Source organism: Arvicola amphibius, chromosome 8 (genome assembly GCF_903992535.2).
Source record: "Arvicola amphibius chromosome 8, mArvAmp1.2, whole genome shotgun sequence".
Lineage (NCBI taxonomy): Eukaryota > Metazoa > Chordata > Mammalia > Rodentia > Cricetidae > Arvicola > Arvicola amphibius.
Window position 1 is genome coordinate 122,740,855 of NC_052054.1, and position 24,116 is coordinate 122,764,970.

General features: G+C 36.6%; 1 protein-coding gene across 1 annotated transcript in view; it reads left to right on the top strand.

The window, feature by feature from the left end:
• The first annotated feature begins 1,079 nt into the window (after positions 1 to 1,079).
• The window catches only part of Erbb4 (erb-b2 receptor tyrosine kinase 4), a 687,902-nt gene continuing 664,865 nt past the window's right edge, over positions 1,080 to 24,116 (top strand). The window contains exons 1-2 of the mRNA XM_042055633.1: positions 1,080 to 1,098; positions 2,411 to 2,562. Coding sequence (XP_041911567.1) covers positions 1,080 to 1,098; positions 2,411 to 2,562 — 171 coding nt within the window. The remainder of the gene's footprint in view (positions 1,099 to 2,410; positions 2,563 to 24,116) is intronic.

The window sequence follows — 24,116 nt, forward strand, 5'->3', positions numbered from 1 at the left end:
AGTGAAATGTGATCTTTGTTTTTAGTGTATAAGTTTCCATATGAAAACTCCCCACTCTATTATCATACATAAAGAAAAAGAAGGCTTTACATGTATATAGTATTATTTCAAGCCTGGCATAAGTGACTTTCTTGGAAGACTAAGATAGATTTGTTGAAGGTTTGAGACCCACTTAGATAACAGGGAGTTTCATATTGCTTATTCTATAAACTCTATCTAAAAATAAGTGATTTCAGGAAGAAATAGCCTGTATTGTGACAAAGTAAAGTAGTTAACTTACTTTAGTAGCATTTACCTTCTCCCATATCTGCAGGTCAGAAAACTAAATGATGGGTATCCCCAGGTTCATATACCTGTTGAGAATCAGTCAGCATCTTCCCTTGCCTCTCTCCAGCAACTACTAATAATGACTGTCAGTCCATAGCATCCTAAGAATTTTAGGTGCTTCATTCCAGCTTTGCCTTTATGATCACAGGGCGCCTTCCTAGGTAGCTGCACTGCATGGTGTTTCCTACTCTGGCTGTGTGAATGTGTGCATGTGTAGTATATGCACATGTGTGTGTAGGTGTGCTCAGTCATACAAGTACATGTGGAGGCCAGAGGTTGATGCCACCATGTCTGTATTAGCCACTTTCCCACTATTTATTTATTTATTTATTTATTTATTTATCTGTTTGTTTGTTTGTTCATTTATTTTAAGACCAATTCTCTCACTGAACTTTGAGTTCTTGCCATTTTAGCTAGACAGTTTGCCCAGTAAACTCAGTATATACTTGTCTCTACCCTGTTCAACCCCCAGAGTCAGGGATAAAGAGGAGCATAATTACACCTGGTTATTTGTTTGTTTTGTTTTACATGGTTCTGGGGGTATGAACTCAGCTTCTAATCCTTGAGCAACAAACACTAATCAGTGACTTGTCTTTACAGCCCAGGGTCTTTCTCTTGAATTTCCATAGAACACATTGCCCCAGAACTACCCACCATCGTCTTAACTTGACCCTATTTCTAACAAACACCTGAGATCATCAGCTCGTAGAGAGGAAGATTTGCAGTAGTTATGGTTTCTGAGGTTCTAGTCTATGGTTTTGGGTGCCTGTGGTGAGTCATTGCAACATATCACTATTGAATTGGATAGAACCATCTCTCTATAGGTTTTGTCTACTATTTTAAGTTTCCACAACATCCCAATAGTGCTGTGGATTAGATCCATAATCATCTTCAATTGTTTTTACATTAAAATTTTGTCATTTTTGGTATAATTACTAGGAAAACAGGCTTTAAGATGGTCTTAAATCTTAAGAGTATTCCCTCAAGACTTTTTTCTCCTGTCCACCCCTGTGAAAATGACACCAGGCCACCAGGCATAGTTACTTGTCATTTCTATATACAGGACATACAATTGTATATGTGACCTTTCTCTCAATCTCTGCCACCAGCATCTTTGAAGTTATTTGTGCTTTATTTTGGATATACTAAGTAACTTACTTAAAGAAGATACATTTAAAATACAGATTTTAAGTTACTCATTAATATTTAAGATTTACTTTCCAGTATTTTAGCCTAAGAAAAACTGACCAGTATATTAAATGTTAAGGACTGTTTACATACCTATTTGTGTGCTGTGAAAATAACATTAAAATCTGAGGGTGAAAGGCAAAATAAATAACACTACATACAAAAAACAGACATGTATGTGTGTACATTCAGGGGCTTACATATGAACAAAAGCAAGGTTCCATCAATCAAGTATGTGTGACTAATATACGTACAAGCAGAACATTATGCTTTTGAACACTCAAGAATATGCGTATGGATGACTTGGTTAAGATCAGCATTTTATTACATATCTTATTTGTAGTATATTTATGAAACATTTCAAATCAAATTGCTTAACACATTTTAAAGATGGTATTATTGAGGTTGGTCTACATGTGCATATTTATATCACTAAGATAATTTACTAGAACAACTTATTGTACAGTAGATAATAAATAATTTTTTAAATATTGTTACTCTCATCTTTCACTTTTATTTATGCGTAGATAATTACTTTATCCAAAATTTGGGTAGACTATAAATCTTAAAGAGAACCATACATAGATGAAATTAAGTCTTTTTCTCTGCAAGCTTTTGTATAAGCACAGCAAATGTGATTATTTTAAGTATCCCCTTAAAATTTAAAGAATTCCATGGAAGCCATTCTGTCTTCTCCTTGCTTGACATGTGTTATAAAACAATACAAAAGTTAAGTTAATTTCTCTCTTGAGGGGTGGTAGTCTACGACCCTTGATCATGTTTTAAATATCTTGAGTTGAGATAAACTATTCAGTAGTGCACTTTGTGTAAGATAGTATCTTTGTTCATGTCACATAGAGGTTATATAACTTTAGGTGCATCTTTGTCTTTTCAGTGTGCGCAGGAACAGAGAATAAACTGAGCTCTCTCTCTGACCTGGAACAGCAGTACCGAGCCTTGCGCAAATACTATGAAAATTGTGAGGTAGTCATGGGCAACCTGGAGATCACCAGCATCGAGCACAACCGGGACCTCTCCTTCCTGCGGGTACAGCTATTTCCTTTTCTACTATTCTTTTCGAGTGGCCATGATGTCATAATGTGCAAAGCGAGCCCTTCTAGATTAGACATGGTAGCTTTCTACCTGGCAGAGTCGTGACTATAGGCAGAAGATAAGCAACCGCGAGGCACCTGCGGGAAAAGAATAGGAATAGCGATGCCAAAGCGACTGACGACCCACGTAGATAGCTGCTGTCACCGTTAGATTGATAAAAAGATCCTGCCATGGTAGAGTGCAGGACACACTGCAAGTCCCTCTTTTCCTGACAGGATGAGGACTAAGAGAGTCAGAGGACTAATCAGATAAGAATGCCACCCCTCATCTCTTCTGCCTCGCTTCTGTCACTTGGAGAAGAGGATGTTGCACAGAGCAATAGTGTCGCTCCTCCTACTTCAGGTCAATGCCATTTCTTTAGAAACTATAAACAATCTAAAGTAAACTCAGAAGAAATCACAAATAGATGATACATCTATGTGTAACCTATGAAAATTACATAGCAAATGTGACTATCTTTCTAGAAAGATAGGGCCTTAGAAGACTCAACATCTGAGTTCTTAGCTCTTGCTTCTAAAATGCAGTGCATAGAAACTACCTTAGGCCACATGTGAAAAACTGAATGAGGCTGAAGCAGAAGAAAACTAAAGGAGAAAGCAAAAACAGGGGCAATGGAAGTAAATAGTCCGTCAAATCCAAGCACCGTGACAGAGATTAGGAATGCCCTGTAATAACTGTGCGAAAGTCTTCTTTGATTTGCTGTATCACTAGATTTCATTGAAAATAAAAAGTGTGTGTTTGTGCACATATGCAGCTATACATACCTATATCATATATGTTTTTAAATAATGCAATGTGAAAATATTTTATAAATTTATAGTTGTGTAACTATTATAATCTTATAATGCAATTATTGACAATGATAGCATTATTTAGAATTTTAACCTCTAGAATATGAAAGTTATATATACATGTTTGATTAACATCCTTTAAACAGTGGGTCTAAACTTCTTAGGAAACATGTTGAACTTAATTTAGTGAATGTGTTTGGGAAAGGTAAAATCCAAGCTGAGATTTCTATGCGGAATGAGAAATGGTTTCTTACTGGTTCCTAAATAGCCTCTGTAAATGCTTATAAATTTTGTGCTAACCCATACACATCTGTAACATCATGTTTTATTAAAAGTAATTTTAATAATTTTCTTTTTACTTGTTAATATATTTTGTTCATATAACTTTTGTTGCTTTATAATACAATCATTCTTTTTTGGTTTTTCGAGACACGATTTCCCTGTAGTTTCTAGAGCCTGTCCTGGAACTAGCTCTTGTAGACCAGGCTGGCCTCAAACTCAGAGATCCACCTGCCTCTGCCTCCCGAGTGCTGGGATAAAGGCGTGCGCAACCACCGCCTGGATAATACAATCATTCTTAAATGTAACATATATTTATTGTTTAAAAATATTCTTAGCTCATCTACAATAGCAAGTACTGCTTCTTGACTTCAACTTTGTAGACACTGAGAACACACATGTAAATAAATCACATATGACTCCTTTCCTACAACAAACAGTGCAGTGGAGGTGAAGAAAAAGAATGAGGGTAAAATAAAATATTGCATTGGAACACTACTGAGTCTAATGAGGAAAACATTTAGCTTATGTCAGCATTTAAGTGACATTTGATTAGATGAAATTGTCAAGGACTTTAAAAAGAGAAAAATTAACCAGTAGGCCAAAGGTAGAAGATTCCAGAGCCTCATTTTGTGTCCTGTTCCTTGATAAGAGTAGTGACTTTGAGGAAGTAGTCTGCAACACATGGGCACAGGAGACCACTTCCTACGTATAACAGACAACAAGAGCAACAGTGAATTAATGGGACCTCCTGAAACTGACAAGCTTTTGTAAAGCAAAGGACATTGTCAGTAAGACAAAAAGGCATCCTACTGAATGGGAGAAGATCTTCACCAACCCCACATCAGACAAAGGTCTGATCTCCAAAATATATAAAGAACTCAAGAAACTGGACATAAAAATTCTAATTAACCCAATTAAAAATAGGGTGCTGAACTGAAAAGAGAATTCTCATCAGACGAAGTTCAAATGGCCAAAAGACACTTAAGGTCGTGTTCAACCTCCTTAGTGATCAGGGAAATGCAAAACAAAACAACTTTGAGATACCATCTTACACCTGTCAGAATGGCTAAAATCAAAAACAGCAATGATAGCCTATGCTGGAGAGGATGTGAAGTAACGGGATCACTCATCCATTGCTGGTGAGAATGCACACTTGTGCAACCACCTTGGAAATCAGTGTGGCAGTTTCTCAAGAAATAGAGGTTTCTTTTCTTCTTTTTTCTCTCATGGTTTATTTTTTTATATTTAAAAATTTCCATCTCCTCCTCCCCCTTCCCTCCCCTCCCCTCCACCCATACCCCCCTCCCTCCCTCTCCAGGCCAAGGAGCCATCAGGGTTCCCTACTCTATGGTAAAATGTTCTCTAAATAGCATGAAAGTATTGCCTGATAGTCTCACGATTCCAGTGCCAACATATCCACAATGCCACTTATGTGAGGAAAAGACACAGGGTGTGTCAATTAGAAACTTGAGCACTTGGTATTATAATCAAGAGCACTCGGGTTCTGCACTCAGGTTCCTTGTCCCCTTAGGTACCTAAACATAGCCATCCTTATCTTGTGGTTTGAATGCCAGAGAGAAATGTCCAGTCAGTAGATTTGAGCCAGCACTCTGAGACAGACACACATAACAGAGAAAGAGAATACTTTCCCAAAATATTAACATGAGACTCAGGCTAGCTGCCCCCCACTGCACCCCCCACCCCTTGAGATAGGGTTTCCTGAAACTCGCTCTTGTAGACCAGACTGATCTTGAACTCACAGGCAGATCTCTGTCTTGGCTACTGGCTGTATTGCAAGTAATTTTTACCCTGTGATTTATTTACTTTTTATAATGAATTGTTTATTTTTTATTTTGTGAACATTTGTGTTTTCCCTGTATGTATATCTGTGTGACCTGCCGTGTGGGAGTTAGGAATTGAACCCAGGTCCTCTCCAAGAGCAGTCACTGAGTCATTTCTCCAGCCCCCTCTTGTGGGCTTTTGATGGCTTGTTGGGCCCAGACAGTTCCTTCATTGGTGTCCATGAGATACTTTTGGAACTTGATTGTAATAATTGATTTTATAATTTCTACCTTTGTCCATTAAATGGGATAAATGTTATTTCCTTTAGTATAACTGAAGCACTCCAATGGGTATCCCTCCAAGTATCTCAAAAACAAATAAACAAATAAATAAATAAATGATCCTTTGAAATTAGATTGAAAATAGGTTATGGACATAACTCAGTTGGTAGCACACTTGTCTACCAACAACGAGATTTGATCCTGTATCTCCAGTAAAAAGTACAACCGGGGTGTGGGAAGTGCTGGCAAGAGGAGGAATCAGGGATTCAGCATCTTTCTTGGGCCTGTAGAGTCAAGTCCATCCTGGGAATCAAGAGATTCTTCAAAAAGAGTATGGAAGAGGAAGAGCAGGAAAGGGGGGAAAAGAGGAGAGAAAGATGAGGAATAGAAGCTGTTCTTTAGTCCTTTTAGAGACACTAGGATGCTTTGGAGACCCTTGCATTTTTCTGATAGGCAACATCACTGCTGAAATGCGTTTCAATGCATTGTTTTCAAGAAGTTTTCATTATAGAAAATACTCTCCTTCCACATATTTTTCATACAACTTCCTTTTTCTGAATTTCTTTTTGGAAGGATAGATAAGTAATCTAGTTGACTGTTTTTAACATTTGACCACTAAGCCAGCACACATTTGGCTAGGAAGAAAAGAGGCTGTAAAGCTTACTTACTTTATACTTTATCACCACCACAAGATTGGAGCATAAAATAGAAAGCAACAGGGCATAAAACCACAGATTTGGTGTTATTGTCCTACACTTTGAGAACTCTCTAAAACAAACCATGGTGTAACCAGTAATGGGAATGAAACATTAGACCTCTCACCTCATTAGAATTCTGGCTAGCTTCTCTTCCGTTGTCTTCCATTCTTGGCTAGTGCTGACATTCAACAGTTTAGATCCACTAGAAAGGTGCCTGACCCCTCAGCTTTTATACCTCAAATTTATTTTTCTTTTCCTATATTTCCATGTTAGCTAATACTGTTAATTGTTACTATTTGTAAAATATTGTTGCATGTGCTGTGCTAGTAATACACTCCATCTTCTGCTATAAACTTTGGCTTCATTTAGCTGTGTGCACATGGTTTTTAAATAGTCTGCATTAAGATTATAACGATATAAACTTAATACTTGGTTTATTGACCTGTGATAGTAATAATATTACTAGTTCATTGGACCTGTTTATCCTATCATTCAAATAATTACTAAACATGAAAAAAGAATAAAAATAAATTAATACACAGACTTATTTAAAATAACAGCATTCAGTTATCTACTTATTCATCTATCTTGTCAATCATCTATCTATATCTATTTATCTATCTATCCATATGTATATTTGTCATCTATGTACCTATCTATCTATTAACATATAATTTGTTAATAATGACTTTGAGAAAGTAGGAAAACATAATTTTATGATGTTGATATAATTTATATATATATATATATATATATATATATATATATATATATTAGGGAATAAGAGTTACATGCTCTAATGAGCATGTACCAATCCTTTTTTTTCTTCCATTATCATGGCAAGAAGCATGGTGGCACACAGGCAGACATGGTGTTAAGGAAGTAACTGCAAATTTTATATCTGGATCTTCTTATAGGCAGCAGGAATAGAGACACTGGGCTTAACTTGGCCATCTGAAATCTCAAAGCCTACTTCCAGTGACACACTTCCTCCAATAATGGCTCATTCCTAATCCCTTTCAAATAGTACCACTTCCTGATAACTAAGCAATCAAATATATACTGCTCTTCGGACTGGAGAGGGAGAGGGAGGGGAGTGGGGGTAGGGGGAGTGAAATGGGAGATGGGGAGGAGGCGGGAATTTTTAATAAAAAATAATAATAATAATAATTACAAATTTAAAAAGCAAAGAAAGAAAGAAAAAATGATAATAGTGATGGTGATGATGATGATGATGAGGAGGAGGAGGAGGAGGAGGAGAAGGAGGATGAGGTGATGTGGTAATGTGATGTTTTGTACCAATCTTTTAAAAATGTAATCTGTTTTAATCGTATATTGACAGAACTGAATATATTTTAAAATATAAGGGAGTATGCCACATAAAGATTTCTGTCAAAACAAAAACTTCCTAGAAAAGATTTTTTTTATGAAGAAAATATTCTATCCTCAAATTCAAATAAAGGCTTTGAATTCATCCCTTCCTTCCTTCCTTCCTTTCTTCCTTCCTTCCTCCCTCCCTCCCTCCCTCCCTCCCTCCCTCCCTTCCTCCCTCCCTCTCTCTCTCTCTTTCTCTTTCTCTCTCTCTCTCTTTCTTTCTTTCTTTCTTTCTTTCTTTCTTTCTTTCTTTCTTTCTTTCAAAAACAGGGAATATAATATAGTTTATTCAGAATCCAAACACAAATGACTACGGCTATGGCCTGGGAACACAAATTCAGCTGTCCTAAATATCATATTACAATACAGTGACAGTTTGTAGAAGTGCTCCAGGGCTTCAGCTGCATGATCCTCAGCTTTCTTTCCCACTCTCATTCTAAGAAAAGGTTTTCCCTTTTGGAAACTGTTCCTGTTACTATCCCTAACCATGGATTCTGGTCTAATTCTTTGCTATAGAACACAATAACCCAGTGTTCTGGTTGATCTTTGTTAATCTGACACATATATTTGGGAAGAGGTATCATAATTGGGAAAATGCCTCAATTTAGATTAGATGTCAGCAAGTTTGTAGGACATTTTCTTGATTAATGATTTATGTGGTTTGCTCAAGCCCATGGTGGGGCTAATAAGATATAGAGCCTTTGAATTTCAAATAATTAGTATTTAGTAATTGTAAAAATTAGTATTAGTAATTTTAATTAGTATTTCATAGTAATATGGGTCTATCATCAAGATAATGTGTGTGTTATGTGTGTATGATTGTGATGTGTGTGTGTGTGTGTGCTTCTTTACACGCATGTGTAGGCCAACAGAAGGCATGAGGTGTCTTCCTCTATTGCACTCCACTTTATTGTTGGAGGGTTTTCCTACACTGGCTCGTCAAGGAGAATCTCGCATCTGCCCAACTCTCCTTTTCAGCTCTGAAGATAGAAAAGCACACAGCTATTCCTGCCTTTTACGTGGGTTCTAAAGACATGAACTCTGTTCCTCATGCTTTCACGGCAAGTGATCTCATCCATTTAATCATCCCCAGGGTTGTTTCATCATACCATTAATCAGGATACACACACACACACACACACACACACGTGTTTACCTGTGTTTACTTTATTTCCCATTATATTGACAGAAAGATTTATGTGGGAGAAAATGATAGAAATAGGATGAGAAAAGTAGTCTTATTAAAAAACACTAAATTTTAAAGAAAAATATCATTAAATGAATGTTCTATAGCATCATGTGTTACATTATTGCATTTACCAAAAGGTTATGCAAAGTTTTGCTTTTGTGTTTGTTTGTGTGTGTGTGTGTGTGGTTTATACATTTTGTTTGGTTTATAACATGGGAGAGTGTATGATAAGCCTGGATTGCTTTTTCCAAAAAAAAAATTTTAACAAAAAGATGTGCATTTGTTGAGTCAGTAAATAAGACTATCAAATCTAGTATTTATATTCCTTAGCTATTTTTCATTGAGTAAAGTGGTTTATGTTTTGCTTTCATGTTATTAATGGTTGTAGATTTAAAGAGAATCATAAAATCAGAATACAGATATTCATAACCTTCAGTCATTGGGTTCAAATCATCTATGCTTTCAAGGAATGTGAGCAAGACTTAAAATAAGACATTGTCCTTTACTTTATTTAAGTAATCCTTGTCGACTAGATATGGAATACTGTCTCTGTTGTGAAACTGAGCATATTTCCTGTACTTTGGTGATGATATCTATGGTGAGTGAGATAAGGATGCTCAATAGGATAAAAGAATATGCCTCAACATTGCAGCTGGCTCAAAGAAGGCACTCTGGCTTAAATGGAATTTTCATAGCTTTGAGATTTTCTGCATGTTTTTTCTAAGATCATTAAACATTATGCATATGCAATTTTGTATATATGTATTTACAGCTGGTATTTAAATTGAAACTTGATTTTCTACTAAATCTAATCATGGAACTTGTGTTACATTTGGAAATTTACACTTGGCTTAGGAAAATATGCTTTTTTTGCTCAGAGGTTAAGTACCATGTAATCTGAAAGTATACATTGACTCAAAAACTATTCTTCAAAAATTTTACGAGAAAAATTAAAATCATATTTTTATTGATCTGTTATTTAAAAATATTAATATTTTAAACCATCTTCTTACCATTTATATTAAATATTCAATAACATGTTTTCTCTCTGCCTCAAAATTATTAATAACTTCAGGACCTTCGACCAAATCAACAGAACCCATATAAAAACTGACAAAACACTTTTGGGGCAGAAGGTTATCTGGGCCTTGTAAGTCAGAAAACCTAACTGAAAAGAGAGTTTTAAATTTTTAAATTAAAGAAACAAAACAAACAAACAAGAAAATAAAAAACGCACACATACCTTAAGAGAAAAAGAAATTTATCTATCAGACTATCTAATGGTTTCTTTTTGCCTTTGTATATATGTTTATTCTTATACACAATTGCAAACGTTTATATACAATCCATATACACACAAAAACTAATGATAAAGAAAATAATACCCATGTTTAGAATTGACATTTAACAGTAAATATTTTACATATTGAAAAAGGAAATGGAAATTAAAAATATATGAAGACTTTCAGCCTTAATATTTACTAATACACAACTATATGAATGTAAGTCAGTAAGCATTTATGTTTATGTGAATGGCCAACCTTTCTTTATAATTGAGAATTATATTAACATGAAATACTAACTCTGTCTAATGTGTCTATAAATTTAGTTAAGGTATTTCTGTGGTTGTGTGTACTTGGTGCCTACATGGGTCATAGAGAAATGTACACTTGTGTGCACATCCAAAGCTATAGCAGGACATTGGAGACTTTCACCATTCTCTGCCTTATTGCCAGGAAGCCTGAACTGCAAGCTGGCTCTTTTCATAGGTTGTTTGACACACATGCTTTCAGTATCTACATGGCTCTGTTCCACAGCTCTGGGGTTACAAGCACTTGTGCTATGCTGACTCTTTTACATTTGTGCTGGGGATTTGAACCCAGGTTCCCATGCTTGTAGAGAAATGGCTCTTACCCAATGAGTCATTTCCACCGTCCCATTGAGTGATTATAAGATAATACTATAAGATATAATTGCTACTAATAAAAATATCATTATTTATTACAAATAAGAATAGTTAAAAATGAAATTCATTTTAATTCCCTAAACTATAATGGACTCTTAAAGAAAGCTGTATTGTATTGAAAAAAAAATATATATATATGAAGAATAATTTATTATGATTCTGAGAACATGCAAGGAACGGGGACTGAATCATTTAAATTGTCTTCCAGTGGGAGTATGGTGATTATTTAAGCTTATTTTAGCCTTCAAACAAGAACAGCGCAGGTAGCAATCCCATTTTACCTTGTGATTATTTGGTCTTCTGTACTAAAGAGTAGGCTATTATTTCCTCACTTCTTGTTTGTATATAGCAAGGATTTTTATTAGTATTTTTTTCTCATTTTTTTATTAAAGATTTCCATCTCCTCCCCTCCTCCTCCCCCTTCCCCCCCTCCCTTCCACCCATACCTCCACTCCACCCCTCTCCAAAGACAAAGAGCCAATAGCGTTCCCTTCACTATGTTCAGTCCATGGTCCTCCCAGCTCCCCCTAAGTCCAGGAAGGTGAGCAACCAAACTGACAAGGCTCACAGTGAGCCCGTCCATGCTGTAGAGTTCATGTACATTGCCTTTGTCCTTGGTTTCTCAGTCCTCCTCCACTGTCAGCCACATTCAGAGAGTCCGGTTTGGTCCCCTGTTCCATCAGTCCCATTCCGACTGGACTTGGTGGTCTCCCGTTAGATCTGTCCCACCGTCTCAGTGGGTAAAAGCACTCCTCATGGTCCTGGCTTCCTTGCTCATGATCTCCCTCCTTTTGCTCCTCATCAGGACCTTGAGAGCTCAGTCCGGTGCTCCTATGTGGGGCTCTGTCATTTTCTCCATCCAATGCCAGGTGAAGGTTCTATGGTGATATGCAAGATATTCATGAGTATGGCAATAGGATCTGGACATTTCTGGCACCCTCTCCTCAGCTGCCCAAGGAACTAGCTGGGGGTGTCTTCCTGGACACCTGGGAACCCCTCTAGAGTCAAGTCTCTGCCAACCCTAGAATGGCTCCCTTAACTAAGATATATAATTCCTTATTCCCATATCCACCCTTCCTATATCCCAACCATCCTATTCCCCCAAGCTCTTCCCATCCTCCACTTCACACTTTTCTCTCCCCATTCCCCCAAACCACCTCACCCCCATGTATTTTTTATGAGCTTGTAATTACATTCCCTTTCCCTTCCCGTTCCTCCTCTTCCAAAGCGCACATGCTCTCATGTCACCTCCCTGCTTGCTCCTTGCATGGCCTCTTTCTCTTTAATCGCTTCAGGTAAAAATTTAACATGAAGCATAGATCTTGCAACAGCCTTTGATTCTAAAAACCAAATACTAAAGTATAACCACATAAAACTCTTGAAAGTTTAGAACTGTGTATATTTTGTTAGTTTTAATTTTAAGTGAGACACCTCATTGCCTTTCAAAGAAAAAGCCTGAATTAAACTCAGTGATAATTTTGCATGAAACCAAGTCAATTTTAAAGGTCCCTCTTTGGTCACATAGAACATAATTTAAAGGTCAGAAGTATAAAAATGAAATGTTAAAACTCTTGCATTTAGAAACACTGTAATTATTTCTCTTGATCTCTAATTTGAACCCATTCACTATAAAATAGTCTATTAAAATATGTAATGAAAGCTGTAAAAATTAAGGTATTTGTTTAGGTAAATATAGGCCTTGTCAATTGGTATCTACTTTATTTAATTCTACCTGAGAATCAAAATACATTGTTGAATTTTGATGGAAGAAATTTAAAACAAGTTGATGTTGTATTTGTCTAGAAAAAATAAACAGATGGTGGGAGTGAATGAAATGGAAGTAGAAAGAGAGGGAGAAAGTCACAGAGGGGGAGAGAGAGAGAGAGAGAGAGAGAGAGAGAGAGAGAGAGAGAGAGAGAGAGAGAGAGAGATATTATAGTTCTGGTCAATTTTCGAACTGCATTATAATCATTTCTTAGAGAAACTTTCTTAACTCCAATGTCTTAGTGATTTCCGCTCATTAAGGATATTCACATTACCCTGTGTTTCTTTCTGAAACTTCCACTGCAGCAATTATTTGAACATCTCTTCTAGGTTCCTAAATAATTCATAGCAGGATAGCTATGTGTATTCCCAACAAAATTTTAGCGTTTTCCCAATCTCCTACCATATAGTGGCTGCTCAGAAAGTGTTTGTGAAGTGAATACATAAATAAACTTTATAAATAGAAAATGATTTCTCTTACATAAATCATGTTTTTTAGTCAGAGGAATAATATACATTTTTTTTACTATTTACTTTCTAACTTGTGTTCTTCTCTGTAGCGTTTAGTTGACTTTGCAGTATGTTAATCGTCTATTTCATGAAATTATTTTCTTAGTCAGAAAACACATGGTTTTAGTAGTAAAATTTTGGGAAGTATAATATAGATAAATACACATATGTTTAAAGACTTAATAACTAGCTAAGTGGTGCAGTTTATGGCCTATATTGATTTGGCCTTCATGACCTTCAATAATCTTTCCCAGATTTTCCTTAAAGTCTGTGACTCTTTTATGTAAGATTCTTTAGAAGAAAAAAACCAATAGATTAAATATATCATGAAGATTATTTATTAGATTGGTGTACATGATACAGATTGGGTAATCCAATAGTGGTCCAGTGATGAAGAGGCTGGGGATCTAGGGACTAATTAGTCCTCCATGAGGCTGCATGCCATAGCACATCCAAAACGATGATGATAGCCAAGATGACTCCTCCAGGGAGCGTGGTCTACGGCCAATGGTGGAAGATCAGTAAAGCTGGATTCGGATACTAGTCAAGCATGACATCAGAAATAGCAGCAGCAGAACAGATGCGTTTACAGGCCAAGAGGGACAAGAAGCAAGCAAAAGCAGCAGCAATTTCCCTCATGTCTTTTAATATCTGGATCTGCATAGGAAGTTGTTGCCCAATTTTGGAGAGTGTCATTCTTTTTCAGTCTATTATCTAAAGAAAGATGTGCTCATGACCTAGCAGAAACTGTGTGGTTTAGTTAATCCAAGGTACAACCAAGTTGATAACCAAGATTAATCAGCACTCTTGTCCTAGCTGGTGTTAATATGAATATAACAAGGTCTATAGTCATCAGAAAGAAAAGGGCCAAGTTGGATCAGGTTTGCCTGTGTGTATGACTGTGGAGGGTTGTCTTGATTGTTAATAGATATAGGAGGACATTATTGAATTTAGGAATACTTTTCAATGGGAAGGCAGTTCGTGCCTGCACCCCCATCACACACACACACACACACACACACACACACACACAAAACCCTGCTAGCTAAGCCCATGCTTCTTTGAGAGAGGAGGCAGTATATTCTCATGGTTTCTGCTGTATCTGTATTTCTTTGGCTATACCTGCCATGGACAGAGGCAATGTTATATGGAATAGCAAGTTGACTTGCCTTCAAATTCTTTACTTGACTTTCCTCACTGATAGAGTATGATTTGAAATTTTAAGTTGAAATAAACTCTTTGTTCTCCTAAGTAGATTTTTGTCAGTGTTTTATCACACAAAGGAATTAAACCTAGAATATACCTTTTTTTTTTTTTTTTTTTTTTTTTTTTTTTGGTTTTTTGAGACAGGGTTTCTCTGTGGCTTTGGAGCCTGTCCTGGAACTAGCTCTTGTAGACCAGACTGGTCTCGAACTCACAGAGATCCGCCTGCCTCTGCCTCCCAAGTGCTGGGATTAAAGGCGTGCGCCACCACCGCCCGGCCTAGAATATACCTTTTATTAACACATTTCCATACACAATCCTACTTTTAATAAACAAGATTTCGAAATTGTATGGCATTTCCTTCCATGAGACAATACATTTTTTGCTTCTCCAGACAATCACATGCATTCTTCTGACTCATTTTAAGAAGGTCACATATTTCTACAACATTAAAATGCTTCCGCAGTTTGATCATATCCTAACTCCTATACTGACTAACAAGACAAACAATGTTAATGACTCCATGGTTTGAAGTATAAGTCTGTATGTGTAACACTGTATAGTATTATATCAAATGAAAATAAATTCCACACACACTTTTAAGATGTGCTCAAATTCCATAGAAAACAATGCTGATATCTTTATTGTCTACCCATGCACAATAAAAAAGTATCGTTTTTGTCACAAATCCACAAAGAATTACATAAATAATTAATGACTGAAGAGTAGGAAGAGAATTAAGGTTGCAAAAAGGGGGTTGCAATTGTCAACAAGTTTTGTTTCATTTTGAGAAAGTAGGGCCTCTTCAGTATAAAATCATGGGAGTATTCCTTATAGACAAACAAAGAAGATAATCTATATTTCTCTCTGGAAAAATACTTTTACTTTTTACTCAATTTTCAAATTCAGAGGTAAGAAAAAATAAAAGAAATGGTTTGTGGCAGAAGAAATGAACAGTTGAGATGCAGCAGAAATGAGGAAGTATGTTGTTAAAAATAACAAAAGGCTATGATTGGAAAGTATGGTTTAAAAAGTTAAATCCATGGTAAGAGCTTGCAATTCTTATTAGTGAAGAAGGCTGGAATGTTTCAAAGAGATCAAGTGCAGGCTAAGCTCCCTACCCAATGCTTCCAGGTTGCTATCTGCTTCAAAGGAAGAGATAACAAGGAGACAAATTAGGAATTAAGAGAAAGTTTATTATAGGGCAAAGTTATACATTGACTGTGGACTCTTATTCACGAATTAAGGTTGAAATGAGTGAAGATATCCAAGCCTGTGTTGGAATTTCCCAAGAAGAGAGCTTACTCCCCTTCATGTCGGTGGATGGTCTCATGTGGCACAGTCAGATGCACAATGAAAAGGTGGTACGGACTGCAGTTATAATGAAACATAGGACACTGCTCAGCCGTGCTGCTCCTAACATTTTTGGTCTTGCATTCAGCCTGTAGCAGCTTGCAGCTTGCCTCTTGTTTTGGTCTTGCATTCAGCCTGTAGCAGCTTGCAGCTTGCCTCTTGTTCTTCCTGTGCTTACTTAGCCTATCACAGAGTGAGGTGATGAAGTTACAGTTAAAATTAAGGTATATCTTCATTAATCATGCTATGAAGGACCCAAAAAAGCTCAAACTGAACAGCCAGGCTATGGATGGACCATGTCAGCTAGCTTTCATCATAATACAACACACTTAGTAAAAGAAAGCTTATTTTCATTTTTGAAAATTCTAGTCCCAGATTTTCAGACAGCATTGGCTTTTGCCTGAGACAAAGTGGAGAGAGGGGCAGTCTAGATTTCCTCACTGGAGGAATGTCCCCATTGACCAAAAGACCTTCCAGTATGTTCCACCTCTAAAGGTTATGCCAGCCTCTAATACAAACATCCTAATTTGATTTTATACACTATTCAGTATCAAGATTTTGACAGATTGGGAAATGCCAAATTTGAGCACTTGTCCTGACAGTAACAGAAAGGCAAAGAAGCAATATGTAGTCCATGTGATGTGATGGCAGCTTTCTTGAATATGTGTGACTTCGGGAAGCTTCCAGGTAGGAAGTTTGCTTTGTATGCTACATAGGACGTATTCTGGTGCAATCACATATCAGGCAGAGGTTGCCGGAGAACGGAAATAGCACTAAGGTGTTTCTAGCCTAACTTTATGAGAAAGGACTACATAGCCATTCCGTTTGCTTTAGAGATCCTTCTTAGATGCAGCAAACAGCAAGTTAATTTTCACAAATGGAAAGGTGTAGTTAAGCCTTTTGGTGTCAAAACAGAGGTGTCTTTCAAATGATGTAGTTGCCTAAAGAACTTGGCTTAACCTTTTGTTTGCAGAATGTAATTGCATCACATTAGAATCAAGAGAAGGAGCCTCCTTTTCATTTGCAGGGATTTATTTAGAGAACCCTTCTGATAACAAAATACACAGTAGAGTCCCACCTAAGAAATCCCACTCGAATGTCCTGCCTACTGGTTAAAGGACTTCCTGCACTTTCAGGGACTGTGAGGTGTGTGGGCTGTCCTCCATTCTCACTTTGGATTAGGGAAGACAGTGGTGACAACAGTGATTGCTAGATTATTCTCCATAGCGTAGGCTATTGAAGAAGCTTCGCCAGTTGTTGGAGCAGTTATTCATAATTGTTTTTCCTGGAAAGCAGAAGATACAAGTTGCCAAGCATGAAGTCCACGTAGAAATAAATGTGGTAGCAGGAGAGAGCAGAGGGCTCCAAAAAAGACTAAGCTTGGAAGGGAAGAGTGAGCAGCAAGTGTCCTGGGAGCTGGATGTGTGTGGTGAGCAGAAGGAAGTCAATGATACAGGAATATGCTAATAACCAAAGTATGTGTTAAATGGCTCCATAGAGTTTTCCAAATAGCTTAGATCTTTTTATCTTTTGAGTGGAATAGCTTCACCTTGTCAACCTTTGACTCCACCATTCAAGATTTATAAGGCACCTTTTGCCATAGTGTCTTATATATTTATGTATAATTTGTCTTTTTAATTGAGAGATTCTCTGAATCCTAATAAAGCAGTAAGCTGATTACATTTTGCTGATGAGGGTTCTGAGATGCTCAAAGGTTAACTGACTTGGTTGGGGTCATTTATCAATAGTTGGCAGAACTTAAAATCAGGGCATTCTGAGGACTTTTACTGGAGATCTCATAAAAGTTCACCATTGCACAAAGTTAGTTCAATTTTTCTCCCTGTATCCTTGTAGTAGAATCCACGCTTAGCATAGTGGCTTATGAAAAGGGAAATCTAAGTAACTGTAATTTGCTTCCAAACAGAAATGTTTCCCGTGGTTTACTAATATTTAATTATTCGTTGATTAAAGTCTTCTACTCTACAGAATGTGCATATGAAAAAAAATTCTCATATTGTGCTAGGATAAATGATGCTCAAAGAGATGGTCCATTTCAGCAGCCAATAAGAAACTTAGCACAACACTCAACAGTTCTTCTCATGCTACATTAAGATGATTGTGTTCAGATAAAACATGAGATTTATGGGTTGAATGACTGACCAAAATGTGTCTATAATAAGAAATTGGGACACTGTATTTCCAGAAGTATGTCTCAAAATAACAGTTGAAAGAGTGGGTGTATTGTCCCGGAAAGAGGGGAAAGGAAGTAAGTATCCTTACTGTTACACATACTTGAAAGACTCTCATAGAACAGGGAGTGGCATGGTTTCTCATTGTCCTAGAAGTTTATAATTAGGCAGAAGCTTAAAAGAGGCAGAATTTGGCTTTAAATAAGGATTTTGCTAACAATTAGGGCATTCTAATACTATAATGGAGTGCCTTGTGGGTTCAGGAAAATGGGCAGGAACTTGTAACTGAACACCTTGTATTTTCAAGGCACTGAACCAATGGTGTTATAAAATACCTGAAAGAAAAGAGGAAATAAAAGTGTCTCACATACTGTAGGTAACCATTTGACATTGGTTAATTCTTTCTCTACGTGCTCCATATGTGTGGCTGCATGAATATATATGTACGTACCAATCTGGCAATAATTAGCATCATCTTTGATGGCAAAGTTTTACCGAGGAAGACTGAGTTTTTATAAAGTCTCAGAAGGACAGAAAACCTAGCTAGGTATTGAATGGACTTCTCTGGGTGCTATATTCTGCCAATTGTTGATACAGAAATTTGTTCTCTGATTCTGAAAGGCAGTTAAGGTGGCTGTTAAAATGTTAGGAAGCTTGGGGGCTGTGTCTGTAGAATGTTAAAGCTTTCTTATTGTTGTTGCAGATCTAGATTTCATCGCTGTCTGTAGAATGCGAAAGCTTACTTATTGTTGTTTCAGATTTAGATTTTATCTTGACTTGGGGGAGTTAACATTTTACTGATCTCCCCTTATTAACAGTTTTGCTTATTGGATCATGTCAGGAGATGCATCTTGATCAAGTTTCTAAGCTCTGGAGTTACTCTAAGTGGAAGTCTCCTGTAAGTCTTGCCTGTGCTGGGTCTCACTTTTTCTTTTTTTTAATAACTTAACATATTCATAACTTATTTAAGTTATGGTGCTCACCTCAAATCATTAATAGAAAAGCAGAAAAAACTCTAATTTTATATCTGCTACCCAATGGTGTAATCTGAGATGGACTTTTTAAATTTTCTTCTGTGAATGAAAATTAAGGTGGTATTGTCTAGCTGCAGAAGATATTAAACCACCTTTATAACTGTGACGTTCTCATACAATATTTGATTTTAATGTTCACTGCAGAAATACTTTTATACATACATGATTATATTTGAAAATCAAAGTCAATGTTACTGTAACAAAATGGCATTCATGCATCTCCACCAGTAAATATAAAAAATAATTATCGATGTAAATAAAAACTATGAAAACCTGAGTCTCAGATTCTGAAGATTTCATAGTTTTTGCCTTTAAAAAATGGCTAGCCACAGATTTAATGAAAAAGGAATTATCGCTTAAAACCATTGCTGAGGAATGAGTGTCATGAGAAAGCAGGACTTTTGATATATAGTAACCCTTTGGAAGGGGAGTTCATGGGGACCAACTATCTAAGAGTGACTGTGGCTCAAGGAACTAGAAGGCAGGAGACTACAAGCAGTGAACAAGGTTCTTGGATGCTTTCATAGCCTTAATAACTTCTCAGCCTCTACATTCCTTACATTTTCAGTTCAAATTAGTTCAGAATGAGAAAAATGCTTTCATTCCGTCTCTCAATTTTAGTATTCCTATTGCTGAACTCTGGAATATGACCTAGTGAAGGTTAGATTTTTCTAGTATAGATTACTTATTTTTTGTAGTATTCAAGTTTCAGCATTTACTTGAATCAGTCTCATTAAATTTCCATCAAGAAGCTTAGAATTCTTTGATAAAATAAAAGAAATAAATATTCTCTTAATTTAATAAAATTGTCATTTCTGTGTTTAAAATTACTTGAATTTTAAAAGTAGTTGTCTCTTGACCCAGAAATATAATACATTTCACTGAAGTCATGTTTAATCTTATTCTTTTTTATATTTTTATTTGATTAAATTTATTTTAAACTGATATTTACCATAAAAGTATAATTATGCATATTATGAAATATGTGATTTTTCATATCTCAATTATTACATAATATTGAAATATGGTTAAACATAATTGTCTTCTAAATAATTATCATTTTTATCTCTAAGTCTATGATTTTTGAATACATATAGTGTTACTTTTATTCATATTAGCCCTACTATGTGCTTTTAACTAAACTTAATTATATTTTTATCAAGTACCATGACCACAACTTGAGATGCTCTTTTATTATTTTTTAAAATTTCATTTATACATTCTATTTCTGGTCCTTAATATAATTAATACATGGCCATACATTAACATTCTGCACATAACCTTCACAGGTACAAAGTGCTGATTTTCTAATAGACTAGCCAATCAGGCACTTGTCCCTTGGCCCTGTAACCAAATCTAGATAAACAAATAGTGATTAAAAATTGACTCACCCACACATCTCATACACAGCACTAAAATGTCAGCAGATTCTGGAATAAGATGATTAGCAATGCAAATGGCTCTCCTGTAGCTGTGGTTTACAATAAGCAGAATAAACAAAGCAGAGTTCCCTTGAGAATAAAAGCCCTCCAAAAAATGTTCTAATGACTCTTAAGGACTAAGGACCTAGTTATCTAAATGTTTAAGAGATTCTTTGCATTTACTCAAGGCTTATGTTTCTCTATAAAAATCTTTCTTTACACTTATTCAAGCCAAATGATTTCTTCTTCCTGCCTTCTTTGGCCTTCATTGCTCTGGTATTTACCTCTCGTATTTCATTTACTTTCTGCATTTCAATCACACATTTGGTTGGCCATTCCCTTGAGCATCATGTCGGATGCATTAATGGACACTTGTGGTTTGTGAAGTATATTTAGTGAATCTATGCAGAAAAAGAACACTCTTCTGAATATGTATGTGAAAACACTTTAGGGATATAAGTTCTCAGAGAGAGTAATTAAGGCTATAGAAGACCATCAGCTTAAAGACAGGGTAGTATATTGTGTCTTCACCAAAACAAGGAGTAAGTGAAGGTAACATTAAGATAATGTCTTAAGGCATTACAGCAACATGACAGACTCAGGACTAAGAACAGAAAACGGTTCAGGACTTTGGCTTCCGTTGTCCCTTCACTAAATTATCCTCCCATATTTGGATGCTGGTGATTGTAATGGAATCCATTGAGGCAACAAACCATTTAGTGAAGACAGCAGCACTATCAATTCGACCTACTGGAAACAGCAACCTTAGGTTAGACTTTATAGCAATCTCACATAAAGACACACAAACACCAAACCAAAATTTTTAAAAAGTTACTTCAAGTCAGTGAAAACTATTAATGCACAATTTATTGCTAGAAGTTCACTTTAAAAAGGAAATAATCATCCATTCCCAATCAAACAATTGTTAGAAAGCTATAGTGCATGTCTCTTATCAGCTACAGGTCTCTGGAGATGAGAATCTTTTTGGTCACCCTTATCTTTAACACAACACTGACACAGGGTAGATACCACTATAACTGCATCTAACCTTTCTAATCATCTCCAGTCTTACAGCTATGGGAAGAAACACGCACACACACACACACACACACCCACACACACACACAAACACATGAGAAAGAGAGAGAGAGGAAAAGAGAAGGGAGGGAAGGGAGAGGGGTGTTTTAAAATGTAATTAGTGTGTCAAGAAAAAAAGAAAAATAAAGAAAGCTATATAGAGTTGTCTTCTGATCTGAAGTAGGAGTATTTTAAATTGGCTTTGCCTTTGAGCTAAAACTAATGTTTTCAGGTAATGTAGAGTTATTAAGAAAGCAAGAAGAACATATTTTCATGTCCCTGGAGAAATCTTTACTTCCTATCTATGCCTGTTACATGCAGATTGCAAATATGTTATTATTTGAGTCTTACTGCCAATGGCAGCCAACTAAAATTGTGCCAAGGCATTGATGACAGTACATAGTTCAAATGGGACATTCATTCCTGTTTATTATTCATAAAACAGGGTGACTCCTGGCAGGTCCCATGAGGGATGACACAGGTCACCTGAAGCAGGTGGGAGACAGCAGTGGGTGAATGACAGACAGATATACCATACAGAGAGAGCTGGGTTATAGAGTTTATTTAGTGGGCTGTGGAGAGCAAAGAGAAGGGAAAGGGGGAAGGGAGTAGGGGGACAAGGGAAAGAGGCAGAATCTGCCTCTCCAGGAGAAGAGCAGACAAGGAGAGAGAGCATACATGGGATGGAGAGGGGGTGAAATGTGCTTGCCTCAGCACTTCAGTGTTTAGAAGTGAGCAGAGTTTGTCTCTTAAAGGAACATGGTAAACACGTGACTGACCAGGCCAGCAGATTACAACATCCCCATCCTTTTCTTGCAATAAAAAAGTGGGGAGTTAGGCATAGCAAGTTGAAAGAATTGCAACGACAAATTCTCATGACTGCTGCTTGCTTATGTCTGGGCATTGAATTCTTTCTTGGGGTGGGAAAGGCTGAGAAAGCTGAATGCTGGTAACATCCATGGGAGGCTGATCACTTTACTCCTGTCCAGGATTTGTGGTGTGAAACTGCCCAGTATCTCTTGGACCTGGCAAGGTGTTGATTGAGCATAGCAAAAAGTTAATTTTGGTAAAAAAAAATCAGGACCAGGGAATTGAGAGGGGTGGATCCTTCAATTCGGCTACCTAGAACTCACAAGAATGTTTCAGTTTGTGAAAACATAAGTTTTAGACATATACAAAGTATAAACAGCAGCATATTTATACCAGAATTACTGGGACAGATATTTGGGCACAATGCAAAGTGCAGAAACTGCATAATGTGCATTTGTCCTCACACCTTTATCACTTATAGGTACACACCTTAATAACTTGGATTTGTATATCTTACAATAACCTTAATTTATTACATGTTAAGAAGTTGTACTGAAATTTGTTTGGTGAGGTTGTCCTTTAAAACTGATAAAACCTCTCAGATGTGAAATTGTATCAGAGATCTTTGAAAAGAATAAAATTTTACTTGAGTTATTGATTTAAAAATGACAGAGAACTTATTCCATTGACTACCTAGAGCCACTACTCAGGGTCCTCCATGTTCATCAAGGGTAAGGGCATCAGAACTGTATCTGTCTTTTGCTATTAGAAGCAGGGCCTGCCAGGCTTTAGAAAATTCTATGGGTTAAGAAATCTGTAGAAAAACAAACCTATCTTGATCCGAGCAGGTAGACTGTCGTCCATTCCAGTGATTCTGTCTACTATCTTTGCTTGGCATTTTCAAGCAAATATAAATAACTTTTTTTCTAGTTAATTCCCACCTCCTGGTCTTACCTTCTTAGGTACTTTCTTTAGGGACCTTTTCTTTTTCTTTATCTTTGAAGCATCATTTGAATCCTGCCAATGCACTACATTATACCTTTGTTTGCTGGTATTATAGAGCATCTACTTATTTGAATAGCTGACTGCCTTTACAATTTCTAAAATCACCTTCTCCCATCACTATTTATCAGCGATCAACTGGGGATCCAAGTCATTGTTCAGATTAGTTCCATTGTTGACCAAGTTTTGTTTTCCAGTAATGGTTTCCTTCTATAACACCTTCATCCATTTCCTTCTGACCTAGAGTCTGTCCAGTCTCCACTCCAGTGTGTCCCCTATGGGGAGGTAAAAGGTAGATATTATTATACCTCCGACAGAGACATAAAAGAGAAAGATTTACTTTGACTAGTAGTTTCTGAAGTTGCAATGTGTGCTCACTTACACAGTTGCTTTGGGCTTGTGGCAAAACTGAGTAACATGACAAGTATATGGTAGTGAAGACTTATCTCCAATGACTGACAAAAAGAATTGGGGTCAACAAGAGTCACAGTATACCTCTGATAGGCACACACACAAGGGCATAACTTCCTTGTGTCAGGCTGTACCTGATCAGTGATTTTATCACTCCTAGCAGCAGAACTGGCAGGATCCAAGTCTTTAACACCTGCACATTGAGGGAATATTCCAGAATCAAATATAGCAAGTGAACACACTATTAATGCAGAATGGAAAGTGTGATCAATATGGAAGGGAGCAAGGCCAAGGAGTTGGGTGCTGGTATTTAAGATCCTATCTGAATTAGAATCCTGGGTATCTTCATTG